Raw genomic sequence first — 14,215 nt, 5'->3', positions numbered from 1 at the left:
AAATCCCTGACAAGGTCTTTCAGATCAGCTTGTGTTATGAGGTGCGGTTCAGAGGAGGATGGGAAAAAATCTGGGTCATGTGACCTTGATGGTTCAGGACCAGAAGTTTCAACCTCTCCCTCGTCTGACTCAAGTGAGAATGATTCTGGTGCATCAGGAACCGGCAGTCCTTCTCCGTGGGGTACTGGGCATATAGCTGAAGGAATGTTTGGATAATGCAGTCAATTTTTCTTTTTTGAAACACCTTTCCCAACTGGAGGCGCCATACAAAAGTAACAATTGCTGATATGATCTGTTGGCTCTCTCCAAATCATTGGCACCGCAAAAGGTATAGATTTCCTTTTCCTGTTCAACCACTGACAAAGATTTGTTGCACAAGTGTTGAACAGCATATGTGGGGCCCATATCTTGTCCTGATCTCCAATTTTGCAGGCAAAATAAAGGTGATAGGCTTTCTTAACCATAGTAGTTCAACTGTGTTTTTATGATGCAAAAGTCACTTCATCACAAACATAGAAGTTATCGGCTTTGTTCACACAAGTACGAGGCATCTCTGCTTACTTGGGCTAAACAGGTGTCCCTTTGAAAAATCAAACACTGACAAATAAGAGAGCACGACACTGCATGATTTCTAGAGCTGATATAGGGCAATTTTTTCAGCAGAGGGATGTAAGACTAGTTATGATTGCATCATCCATGACTTCAAGGAATAGCATGATGCAATTCATATCATATATGATGCAATACCAGGTTCAGATTGCAGCATTCATTGTTTTGCTCAAAAAGCAAGTATTGTCCAAACCCAGTCATAGATTTATTCATAGATCCAGTCAAAGATGCATTTTAGTCATTTCTGGTTTAATTTGAGATCCCTTCCTTTTATAACTCACTTATTCTCCGCAATCCCCAAGTCAAGGGTCGTATATACTGATCCAGTAGCATATCTTGAAAACTAGAGCCAATCAACAATTGTAAGCATCATTTTCATTCTCAGTGACCCAGAATTAGTAAAGTTGGACATTCATTTTGGAAGCATTTTGGCTGTAGACCAGTGTTATCTGAAGAGACAGCCAGTATCAAAAACAGCATAGCTATCAGGAACCACCTGTGGTGACACACATCGTGCACATTATATATGCGTGTGAAAGCACCCACGCGCACTTTCAATACTTGTGTCCCATATACAATCCGTGCGAACTGTGGCGTTTCCTTCATCCTCCCCACTCCAGTACCAAGGGACACGGCACCAATCCAACATTTGACAACCACTTCAATGTTTGCCCCATCTCTACCCCAAAATGCGTGGCTAAGGAGCAGCTCTAGCTCGTACCCTCACACCTAATCCATTAAAGTAGCATCGATTGTCTTCGGCCTTGCCTGCTACATCCTAGTCACCCCTCTCTCCAAACTCCCATGGCATGCCCTCCCCTCTACCACCCTGTGCCGAGTGGGCATGTGACTATCTAGCTCGGCGCTATTCACTAATTTTCAGAGAGGGGGGGCGCAATTTCGCCAATAAGACATCAGTGCGAGGGCCACCAGACATTTGAAACCATTATAGGTTTTACAGCAGCACGATGATGGGGGGTGTTTTCACAATTGTGTATTATTGGGGGCCGGATGTCAGGGGGCGCACTAAAGGCCACCAATGGCCCGTGGGGCCATGCAAGGAAGAACAGTGGCCTATACCCTCTGCCCTCCCGCCCAACCCCCCCAATGATTTGATCAATTATCAACATTTGTAGCGATTCAATTTAAAACAAATGCATGTCTAATTACGTCTAGTTTGCATCGATTCTATTTCACTCAATTAGTCCAAATTTAGCATTATTTGCAAACAGGTTGCACAAACCATAATTGCTCAATTCTTATATGCCTTATTTGATCAACATATCGTGGGCATACCTACAATAATTCATTAATCGATGCTAGCACCCAGTGACCAACCATTTAAGGCCTCATCTTCAACTGGGCAGATACATGTGCAAGGTCCAGGCCTGAAGGATGAAGTGTGATATATTAAAGTGCAATTTTAGACAAAGCTTGACGTAACCATGGTTTAGGTCATGCTGTGATTGTGAAGTTACAATATGAATATTTAGCAATTTCTCACATTCTCAGCAATATGAAGGTTTCCCCAAGTCGTCGTTATGCTTAATGGTCCCGTGCTGTGACAATCCATCTCGCTACTGCATATGAGATAATCTGATATCACTTCATCTCCATGGTGGTAATTTTCTTGGGCGCATTCCCTCCTTTGGCTGTGCTTCCATCAGTTTCACCAATCAGCTACCATCCCTTCTACAAGTGATGTCCTGCCCAAACCCACTATTTTCTTCACAATCAATGCATTTTAACTTGTATGTTCTCTTAATCATGTTGCTCTATCTGGCTTTCAGTATAAATCCAAGCACACACCTCTCCATGCCTCTCTATACACTTTACCGCTTGTTAATTTTCCTTCGTCAGTGTCTATTTGTCTAATCCCATGTCATCATAGTCTTTCTGGGAATCGAAACAGGGATTCAGGAGCACTATGGATCGTTGCCCAGTTAATATTAAGGTTCTCAAATCACAACTTAGTCGTCAGGTGGTTGAGCAAGGTGTGCGACGACATAGGAAGGCAATGACCTCCGTAGTTCGTGTCTTTTTGACACGACCGGTTCTCAGGTCAGCCCACTATTTAACAAGGCGACTCGTTTGACCGACTCTGGAATACAACAAAATGGACTGTCATGGGGAAACTGTCATCTCTGGCATGGGTTCAGTCCATTCTTGGCAGCTATGCTTTGAAATTATTATAAAAACAGGGGGAGAAAATGCTAAAAAAAAAAAATTAACTGGTTACGAGACAAAATCTGGCTGCAATGTAGAGGTGTGAAATTTAAATAAAATGAGGAAATTTTCACTGTACACTTACATCAATGTGACTCTTACAATCTTAAAGTTTTGACCTTAAGGCAGAAAATGAATGTCAACTGTGATCACCACTAAAAGTGAAAACACTGTCAGGGATATGTTTTTAAACATTATCTGTAATTAGTTTAACTACAAATGAAACTAAAATAATAAATAAACGGTAGGTAGGTTTTATAACGCAATAATGTAATTGGGGGCGTGAGAAATAAGCAACAGCTGTGATAGACTGTTGTGAGGTCACGTAATTTGAGGTCTCCCAACGCTCAAAATGTTCGGGTAACCATTCTGATCAGCTTCTGGGAGATTTACAACAATTTTACATTTGTCATGTGTCCATAATGTAACAAACGTCTCAGAGCTACGCAGGTTAAATGCCGAGTGAAGCAATTATTTACAGGGTTTTTTTTCCCCCGAAGTATTCAGGTAAGTTTCCCTTTTTTATGCTAGACCAGAACATAGATCCCAAAACTGCTTCAAAATGTCCTGCCCCCCAATGTGAGTAACACACCTCTTGGTCAACGTTTAGCCAGGAGAACAAAGACTGGTCCAGGGCAAATCTTGGTTAAACATTGGACTGTTCGATAAGGTGGTGTTTGTGTACGGGAGGTGACTTCATAAATATAATATTGTCCAGGTTTACAGAGGAGTAAGTGTAGGGAAATTCTCGTGTAAATAAAAATGTTTTACCAGGTAAGGCCCACTGAGCTGTATGGCTCTTTTTTCAGAAGCGACCTGGCCACAAATGATAGGTCAACGAAGTTGGCTTATCGCGTTGAAATGTACGGCACACAAATACTCTAAATCCGCATGATGTTGATTCTTAATATGGAGGGAAAAACCAGAGGACTGGGAAAAAAATCTATGCAACTATGGGGAGAGCGAGACACACACGCAAACTCCAAATATACAGGCATCAGGGTTGGGATCGAACCCACAACCTCCTGTATACCAGGCGAGGTAGTTAACATCTTGCCACCGTGGCGACCCTGTAAGACAGGGATGCTCATAGCAGAGAAGTTGAACTCAATCTTTGGAGAGAATCCATGAAACTTCAAGGCAGGGATAAGTTTATTTTAAAAAGAGCAGCTGTGCAAACCAATGTAGAGTGCTCACCCCGTTACTCGGGCGAATCTTATTTAAGTGATCTTAGCCTCACCCAAATGCATCCAAAGGATAAAAAAGCCTTCGTTTGGCCTCGAGGTCTTACCCATTTTCACCAAACCCTAATCATCCTTTCGTAGTTTAGCTATTCTAATCTCTATTTTGTGCACAGGCAAAGCCCATCTCGCCGCACTAACACCAGGGAGCCCATTTGTGACTAATTTATAAGATTACCCTTTTGGGGGAACAGTTCAAGATTTAGTGTAATCTTACAACTGCATTCACATGCATGCTAATGCACCACGGCTGGGACTAATAACCACCTTAAAGCACAAAGTGTTCATTCTAAAAATTTTACCTGACAAAAAATGGCATGCATTTTGGAAACAACTGATACAAGACTTCATATAATTTGTTTTTATTCTACAATAACAAAAAATAACTGTAGAGTCAAAAAATGCTTATGAACATTAGATGGGACAAATAGAAAAATGTACCTGTCTAAACAAAATTAACTGAAGACAAAAATCCATATACTCTATGATTCGTGAATACCTAGACATACTAAATATTAATTTGCGTACACGTGTAGACCTTTTGTCAAACAACTTCTGAATGAGGACCTCCCCATGCAGTGCAACGCTGGTCGGAATGGCTTGAAGGTATGGACATGCGAAAGTCGAAGTACAGAACAACAGATTTTGCACCGCTGCCCTCTGACTGTCCACCGTGCAACCCAGCAAATATGAAGTAATATTTAACAGTCCAGTATGGTGTCAAGAGTACGCCTAAGTTGGGGTTTGCTATAAGAGTATAGATATAAAATGTAAGAGTGTATATAAATGTACATATGTGCAATAAATCATCTGTATATGATAAATCCTGGACTCGTTTCTTGCGCGGGCGATACAGTTACACACCCTCAAATCCACATTCGCGTGATGTCGGGGGGGCAATTTGACTTTCTTCCTGCCCTGTGCGTGTAGCTAAAGTACGAGTCACAATCGTAAGTATGAATCGGGGGGGGGATCAGTTGCGTATGAGCTGAGTCCACGTACTCCGAGCCTGCGTACTCCGAGAGCTTACTGTACATTGTATTAAATACACTTACATAGTATTGTATGCATACAACACTGTAAAGTGCTCCAAATATTAATGACTTCATGCAAGCATTATCTAACGCCATCATGCAAGCATTATCTAATGCTTGCCGGATGGCATTCATCATCTTATGCAGCACGTGATTGCAGGCTGCTTTAACGAATCATTCACGATGCGTACATTCATAGTTTAGGCTTCGGTGCTCCTCGGGACTCGTGCAGATGAGTGCAGTATCCAAGTAAAGTTGAAACATTTGAGACCAAGACTATGGCAGTAGGCCTTGCTGTTGCTGAGCCAATCAAGGTACAGATACATATACAGGTGACCCCCGAATTACTACTCCACTTGCGACCCCCCCCTGCTTTTACGACCGTCCTTGTAGTAAGACGCCCCCCCCCCCCACAGTAACTCGTATCTATGACCGCCTGATGACCGCTACCGACGTTGAGTCGACTGATGGCACTGCTTTGGTCTTCCGCCATATGCATATGTACAGTATAGCCTTACAGTCTGCAGCTGCACCTCGAGTGAATGCTCATCTTTCACAATGTGCTTCATTTTAGTGGATTTTCTTCAAATTTTGAAAAAAGTTCACCTTCCGCAATGTCTGAGAAGAGGAAATGTTATGCACGTGCAGAAAAGTACTTAAGAATTTTCAAACATGTTTTTTTACTTAATAAATGTTTCTAAAGGTTATGTTAAGTTACCATAAATGCTGTGGGTGCGGAGGTCGCCTGTATAACATCTTCAGCAAATGTATTTGTTATTTGGCAGATGGAGGAAATACAAATTTCAGGGTATGTGTATTAAACGTGGAATTTAGAATACCTACTGTGATGCAATCACGTGATAATGTTGTGGCTTGGCTCTCCAACACACCAGCGTGCTGTACTAGTGACGAATTGGCACGTTCTGTTTACATGACAACCCTTACTAGTTGGCTGTGTCAGGTGGTGTCGGGTTTTAACGACACATTTACATATTTACGCGATCTAACCCAAAAAAACCTCTATTACATATGTGACAATTGACATAATATTCAATGAGGTCAAAATATGTATTCCTGAGCTCCAATCTGTCATGCTAACATGTCATACATGAAAACTGAAATGTATCAACATTTTATCCATATTATAATTTCTGTCAGGGCCTATAGATCAAAATGCCTTCTAAATATACATCATGAACAATTTTCTGAGAAGTCAGATGGCAAAAAAACCTCAATTCAGTTTTACTATCCCCGCTTAAATGTTCAATGCCGCCGTAAAATTTGCCTATTCTTCAGAATTACCCCGTTACTTATTTTCTCCATAATGATGAAAAATATTATTATATAGATTATTTACATGTGTTTGGGTTCATAGAACAATTCCCTTTTCCACGTGCCCTAATCATGCAGAAAACAAAACGAATAACTTGCATTCCTTGTATCATGTATTATTTAAGACCAAACACAACACTTCAGAAAGACGAGAGAGCAGCAATGATGTGACGTCTCAGTACAGCGCAATGCTTCGTGGTGCGTTTAGTGGCCATCACATGATAAAACAGCTTAATAATGACAGACTTATTCAGGAGTCTGGCATGATCTCCCTCAATTGTCTGAGAAAATGTAACAAAACATCAGTACGTGGAATGTCAACCCCATGCTTCCTAATGTGATGTTACACCAGGAACAGGGCAGTCCCAAACAGCTTTCCCATTCCAATGACGTATGCGTACATGTACGTCATCAGTTTTACTCTTCCGTTTCCGTTCTGATGACGTACGTGTACGGAATCAGTAAAACTAAAATAAATTTACTTTATCGATACATATTCAGGTCGGAAGATGTACCGAGGCTCCCACAAGGCCACGCAGGAGGGCGTGTGGCACAGTATGGCACCAACTATCATAGAGTGCGGTCGTGTCGCTACAGTTATATGCGGTGAGTACAATGTTTTTAAAAATGGCGCTACTACGCCTCTCCAAATAAAATTAACACTAAACCACATGCGCGTTCCAAGATTCAGCAACGAACGGGACCCACTCTGAAATTTGTAAACATCTCGGAAGGGTAAAAGGTTCAGATATACGCAAGATCAAATGTATGGCCTTTAAGGGACCATGGCAGCGCTTAATTCTTGTAGGTCTTCCGAGTTGTTTGATGAGGCAAGCTGTTTGTGTAGCCAAAACCAAGCACACGTATTTTTTTATTGAGTTGTGATTCGAGTAACATGGACTGTGGATCATACCATCTCAGTCTCCATATCGTAGGATGAGGATTTATCCTAAACTTTTGAAATTTATTTCTGCCACCATTTTAAGCTTTGACCAAGAATAGTAAAATATGGAAAGACTATTGAGATTTATTCATAACACGCTGTTAATTATCATAACCCAAGATAACAACAGGACATTTTACTGCAGTCATATAAATAGTGCTACTTTAACCACAAACGGCCCGTTTCTGTGAACTATAGCAGCCTAATAATGAAGGCCAAAAAACAATCCGGGTCACACAGCTGCGGAGGATAACTCGCAAACGTTTAGCGCCATCATCGGAAACATCATCAAAAGGTTACTCAAAAAGGTTACTCAAATACAGAAAACACATGGCCACACTATGTGGATGTTTGATTGATCAATAAGAAACCCATATAATGATGCACGTACATATCAAAACACAATACCAAAGCGTACACAAATACGTGAAGCACATTTAGGCCACAAAGTACTGCAGGGAAAGCCCATTTTTCGTTTTGTTGCATGCACTTGCACTGAAGTCATACATTGGCAAACAGCTATACGCGTGATCTCTTAAAATTAGTGTGCTTTTGCAACATAGCAACCGTCACCAAAAACAAGATGGCTCGGTGTATATACTTACCAATACAGGCATGGTATTAGATATTTCCCCATTCATGCCTTGTGGCCTAAACGTGTCACATGTTAGCCCGAATTCATTAAAAGGTGAGGGGTTTAAATTGAATGTGAACCTGCGCCTCTCGGATGAGCACGCTCCATGCTTCGATGTCATACGGGTTGTCCTCAAGTTTTCGCTCCGCTTTCTTCACTTTCTCCGGAACGTACTCCTGCACCTGATGCACATGCACGCGCGCACACACACATACACACGTACGGTTAAATTGGATGATTGCCTGGGTATGCAGATAAGACAGTGGAGTAATCACACAGGTCAAACATTTCTACAGTAATATATTTAATATATGAGAAGACAAACAAGAAATACATTCCATATTTTGAGTAAATAAATGTTGAGGAATTATATAATCCTATGAACGAATGGTCCAATCACCTGACCGGTTATGTTTAAAATTATCTATTCTAAACGAATCTTACCTTAAAAGATCTTTCATAAAGCCACGAAGAATTCAAAATGGCAATTTAAATTCAAATACTCTAAAAAGCACAAAAATGGCAGAACCTACTTTGTCATGAAGCAAACACTTGCTGTAAACAGAAGATGGCTACAGAAGACAACTCCATTCATTGCCATTATAAGAAGCTTCAAAGTGTAAGAGCATAAAATCCCACAGTTGTGTAATCAGTCATTCAAAAAGTTTGCGTTTCTCAAATATTTCACTATCACATAATGCAACTACATGAAAAAATAAGATATTTGCATGAGGAGAAAATATTTTCATACTATTCTGGAAACAAGTTTTGCTGTCTGGATATCCTGTTTGCCTGGCTGGATTCCTGACTGACTGGATTCCCGGCCCATGTGCACGATGATGGCTCACCCGCATCCCACAACATTGTCCGTGCATGCTGTTGCCCCCCCTACCCTTCACCCGTGTATCCCACGAAAATCCGCGAGAGATGAGAGAGTTTGAGGGAGATAAACAGGGGAGAAAGAAGGAAGGACTGGAGAGTAGAGGTGTGGGGAGAGTGAAATGGCATTAATCAGAGGACAAAGAACGCAAAATCTAAAAAGAGAGTGAGGGAAAACGACAAGCAGTGGGAGAAAACGGGAAAGGGAAGAGAGGTTGAGACTGCAAAGAAATGTGAAAATAAGGTGAGCAAGGGTGAGGTGGGAGAAACAGGGAGTGAGGTAGTGGGGAAGGAAGAGGGTGAGACAGAGGAAGGAGAGAGTGAGGGAGTGCGAGGTAGAAGAGGGAAGAGAGAAAGAGACAAAATGGGAAATTGAGATAAATTGAGATACACAGTGCAGAGAAGGCAAGAGAAAGGTGGAGGCAGGGCTCTACATAAGATAAAAAGGCTTTGCTGGCTGGGACAGACGATCATGTGAAAAGAATATGTGGCTTGCTCGTTTATCCAATTGCTAAACTGGGTTGCCAGTAAATGGACCGATGTATGTTGGACTTCTTTTGCACCATATGTAGCCAACCGTGCTAATCGGAGGTGAATGAAGGGCAATGGCTTACAGTGCAAATTTAGAACCAGGAATAATATCGTGGTGGTGTTCTTATGACAAAAAACACCACATTCATCAATAACTGCCTTAAATATGTATGTGCTACAAAGAAGGGCCATTGCCCAAAACGTCGCCTATATATTTTTCTTTGGTCTAAAATAAAAAAATATATAGGCCACGTTTTAAGGCAGTGTTATTGATGAATGTGTTGAGTTCCATTGTTGTGCACCACGCTTCCTTTACATTAGAAGGATCAACTTTACAGGAGTTTTTTTTTTACACCAGCTACAGAGATAAGTCAAGTTCAAGCATTAACACTTTCAACCTTGATTGGAAAGCATAAAACATTTTACCGACCACACCATCAACTCCATGAAAATGAGACAAAAGATGGTTTCTTATTTTCCCCAGTGAGGCGGCTAAATTCAGCACGCATCAACATTCCGAAGCAACATTACGTAAATACATTAACACGAGGGCCGTCAAACTCAATTCTTCCAAGCAATATTTATAGTCTTCTTGGTTCTTTCGGTAAAGTCACGTAGAAGGAAAATAATAAAATAATAAAAATAAAACATGATAAAATAATTCTCACGACGGTTCGGCCACAACGCAAGCAGCCGTCTTCAGGTGAAGAACAGGTCTGTCAAGTAGACAGAGTCATTCATGTCTACTTGACAGACCTGTTCTCCACCTGAAGACGGCTGCTTGCGTTGTGGCCGAAACGTCGTGAGAATTATTTTATTATGTTTTATTTTTATTATTTTAATATTTTCCTTCTACGTGACTTTACCGAAAGAACCAAGAAGATGAATCCCTGCAGTCACGAAAGCTTTAAATCGAAATTTATAGTATTGACAAGGCATGATCTCATCGTGATGCAATAGGGACTCGGTTGCTAAAAGGAGTAGCTCTGATGCACCAAACGTGGGAATGCAGTGACAAAGCTACACAACTACACACCAAGGATTTTCTTGATTACAGATTCTGTCACATCACACATTTGCTCACATCATACACATCACACGCATGTGATCACTTCACAAATATTTGATAACGTCACACAGTTGGTCCCACCACACACGTCATCACATCACACACGGTCATCACATCACACACATTTGGTCGCGTGAAGATCAACCATGACTAAGGAAGTCACGGGACCCATTTCCATCATTAACAATAATTTTTATTTGCAATGTACCATTCACAAGCCTCATTGAAAAAAATCCAACATTTTCACATTTATATTACATGAACCGGCAATGTGCTTTCCAAGAATAAAACACATTAATAGTAAAACCAATGGTTTAACTGCAAAATCAACTCAAAGGTGTGGTCATATATTTGAAGCTTGTTCATATTCTTTGGGTATTTCGGTAACGAAAGCTTTAAGTCAAGAATTATATTTTAATCTTTCATCAATAACAGGAATAGGCAAAACTTGGACCAAACATCCACTGGAAACAAAGCCACCGTGGAAGGTGAAACTCAACCTAACAGAGTAATTTATAAACTATCTTAATGGTAATCCTTTTGTTCCAAAATGGGAAATGTCCCCATAAGGAGTTTTATGCAATGGTCCACTGAGCTCACTCCGAGCCGTTTTACTTCATCAACAATTATTTAACTGGCTGACTTTATGCGGCTCTTGACCACCTTTACAATAAACCGTTTCTTTCTTTTGGCATGGAATTACATCCACTCAACGCAAAGCTCACACGCAGCAACACTATTAAGCAATGTCATTTTGCGGCGACCAAATGCGAGCATACGTTAAGAAAATCACGTTGGTTATTAAAACGGCTTTATAAGTGAATTACTGTATAAACATGGGATCATGCATGCATGTATACTGCACACTACTTCAGAGCAGAGACCGCAGGAATGGACGCGCTTAATCTATAGACTTGTAATGTATTTCGTGGTGCCACTCTAGAAGTTGATCATTCAAATAGTGCATTGTGCTTCTTGGGCGGTGCGTTTTATTGAATTGTGGTATCGTGCCTCTCACTTAATTGTGTTGCAGTGCACAGCAGTGCTGGAGCACGGTGGACCCTAAGTAAATTAGACCTTAATGAGGTCCTGTGTAATGTATAGGTTGTATTGTGGTCTACTCGAATATGTGCCACTGTATTATGGTAAACTGTAAAACCCTGCAGTTGCAACGTGGTATGCTGCAAAAATGTCTAACGCAATGCACGGTCTGTGGTTTTGGCCACGATGCGTATGCCCCCTGCATTTTTGGAACGGTGAGACGCGGCGACATTTAGACATTTTTACAAAGACAAAGAGTATAGTTTTAAGCATAATCAGCTTAAAGTGGACTTTACGTATGCACCACTCCACAATTATTAATAACACAGCAGTTGGGCGTTTGTTTTAGGCCCAAACGGCCAGGTAACAAACAGCACCATCAAAGTTGCGGGGTCATTAAGGGTTAGTAGACACGTTTATTCAATTGCGCAAGGTTAGAAGGCGCTTGCCATTAAAACCTCAAAAAATAAAAATACTCCCTCAGCAGTACTAATCTAATCGTTCGGCCTCATTTGTTGTTGTTGTCCCGTCTCCCTCAGTCTCTTTTCTCTCGAACTGTGGGATTTTCGTAGCCACGGGCCCCGCGTGAGAAGCCCTCGTGGAGTGAAAAAACGAGGCCCGGGGTCGCCTCGGCTCGACCGATCCTCCGACAAACCCTCAACCCCCTCAACTCCCGGAGCACTTTTACACGTTGCCGCGCACACGCTAAAGACTTAAAAGATGCCCCCCTTAACCAAACAGCCCACGGTGATTAACAAGATCCGTAACGAGGCCCTTCGTTGCATCCGTACCTGCTCTGCGTTGCCTTCGGAGGCCATGGGGGCTCGCGCTCGCACGCGCCGAGCGGCGACTGAGGGTGGCCGCGATGACGACGTGAGGCGGCGATGGGTTTAATAAAACAAAAACCGTGTCGCCCGTCGATACGATCAAGTCGCGCTCACGACGACAAGATGATAACGATGACACTAATACCGAATAAACAACAACAGACGAGGGCTACCGCTGAGGCGCTGCTCCCTCAACTCGCCGCTCAAAGATGGCGCTCCCCCTTGCCAACCCTCCTCCCTCCCTCAACGTCCGCACTGCGCACGCGCGCTCCCCGCAACCTCCGCGATTGGCTGAGCCGCCGTCACGTGAGCAAACTGCCAGATCCGCTCGGCCAATGGCGAGAGAATAAATTGGGGGGGGGGAGGGTTGGGTGGGGGGGGGCGAGAGGGTTGGTGGCGGGGGAGGGGCTAAGGAAAGGGGGAGGGGCTGGGGAAAGGGGGAGGGGCTGGTGGGGGAGGAGCTGGTGGGGGAGGGGCGGGGGAAGGGGGCGGGGGGAGGGGGGTGGGGGTGGGGGCGGAGGAAAGGGGGAGGTGGTGACCTCGGCGCATGCGCAGTGAGGCGTTGCTGGGGTCACGGCGGGGTTACGCGAGTTTCTTGGGCCTCAACCACACGTGTGACCAACAAGACTTTTGTCGCGAATTTATCCGCCAATGTCAATGGGGAGTTTAACACCCAAGAAAACTTTCGTGACCAAAATGTTACCCACGGCACTGGAGTTTTTTTTTGTTCGTGTGTGCGTGTGTGTTAGATCGCGTAAATATACAGCGCGTCGTTAAACCAACCCCGGACACAGACAATCGATTCGGGGTTGTCACATTAACGAATCGTGACAATTGATTTACTATTCTTAGGTTTTTTCGGTAAAGTCACGTAGGTAAAAAAATATTTAAGTTAATAAAAGTAAAATAAAAAACCTCTCACTTGATACAGCTATCGTGCTGTGACGGTTCCAACTGAAGACGGAAGCTTGTGTTGCCTCCGAAACGTCATGATTTTTATTTTATTTTTAATTTTTTTTACCTACGTGACTTTACCGAAAAAACCTAAGAATATGAATCCTTGCAGTCACGAAAGCTTCAAATCTAGAATTGGTTTACTATCACGGGAACTCCTTTGCCAGTACCAAAATATGAGAATAGGTTTTTTCCCACTTTTTTATGGCAACAAAAAATCCTTTTGCAAGAAATCATGTCTGCATTAACCACAATACTTGTGGTCAGAATGCAAACAAAAACATACAGTACTCTGATAATCTTGAATTTGAAGTTTCGTGATTGCAGGAATCCATACTCTTTGGCTCTTTCGGAAAAATCACGTAGATAGAAAATAAAATAAATCACAACGTTTCGGGCACAACACAAGCGTCCATCAGAACCAAAGAGGATACTCTGATAATATATGCATCGTCTTTGAAACTGATTGGTCCACACCAGAGACAGCTTTCTTTTGAGCCTCGTCTCAAACGGCGTTAGACCAGAGGATGCCAAAAGGCGTTCAGCACAAAGACAACGAACGCCATTTACAAACTAAGCTGTGGGGGTGGCCAGCCTTGTCCACCTCCATGTGGCGATGGCTCCTTCCGCGCTCTCTCCGAGCTTACATTTACAAGAAAATGTCTTACATTGACATGCTCATCTCTCAATACAATGGCCACCCCCACAGCTTCGTTAGTCAATATTTACCCGATCGTACATTTACATGCAAATTTCATCTCTAGCCTCTCCCACTGACCCTTGGGCTACACCCATCCCAAACCTTTATAACTCCTTACCTTAGCAGCACTCCCACTATATATTCTCAGCAGCTCTCCCGCGATATTTCTCACCTGATGACGATTGCTTGTGTTGC

General features: G+C 42.5%; 2 protein-coding genes across 2 annotated transcripts in view; both read right to left on the bottom strand.

Moving 5' to 3' along the window:
• Positions 1 to 12,609, bottom strand: part of CSTF3 (cleavage stimulation factor subunit 3) — a 51,505-nt gene extending 38,896 nt beyond the window's left edge. Inside the window, exons 1-2 of the mRNA XM_061548910.1 lie at positions 12,331 to 12,609; positions 8,100 to 8,201 (exon numbers count right to left, since the gene is read on the bottom strand). Of these exons, the coding sequence (XP_061404894.1) occupies positions 8,100 to 8,201; positions 12,331 to 12,357 (129 nt within the window). The 5' untranslated portion in view covers positions 12,358 to 12,609. The remainder of the gene's footprint in view (positions 1 to 8,099; positions 8,202 to 12,330) is intronic.
• The window catches only part of BCL2L14 (BCL2 like 14), a 209,774-nt gene that overhangs the window by 144,034 nt on the left and 51,525 nt on the right, over positions 1 to 14,215 (bottom strand). The gene's annotated exons all lie outside the window — the stretch shown is intronic.

The sequence above is a fragment of the Lethenteron reissneri genome, chromosome 2 (assembly GCF_015708825.2).
Source record: "Lethenteron reissneri isolate LAM-NWPU_2019-01 chromosome 2, ASM1570882v1, whole genome shotgun sequence".
Lineage (NCBI taxonomy): Eukaryota > Metazoa > Chordata > Hyperoartia > Petromyzontiformes > Petromyzontidae > Lethenteron > Lethenteron reissneri.
The sequence above is the reverse complement of the archived record's forward strand: the minus strand, read 5'-3'. Positions and strand labels throughout refer to the sequence as shown.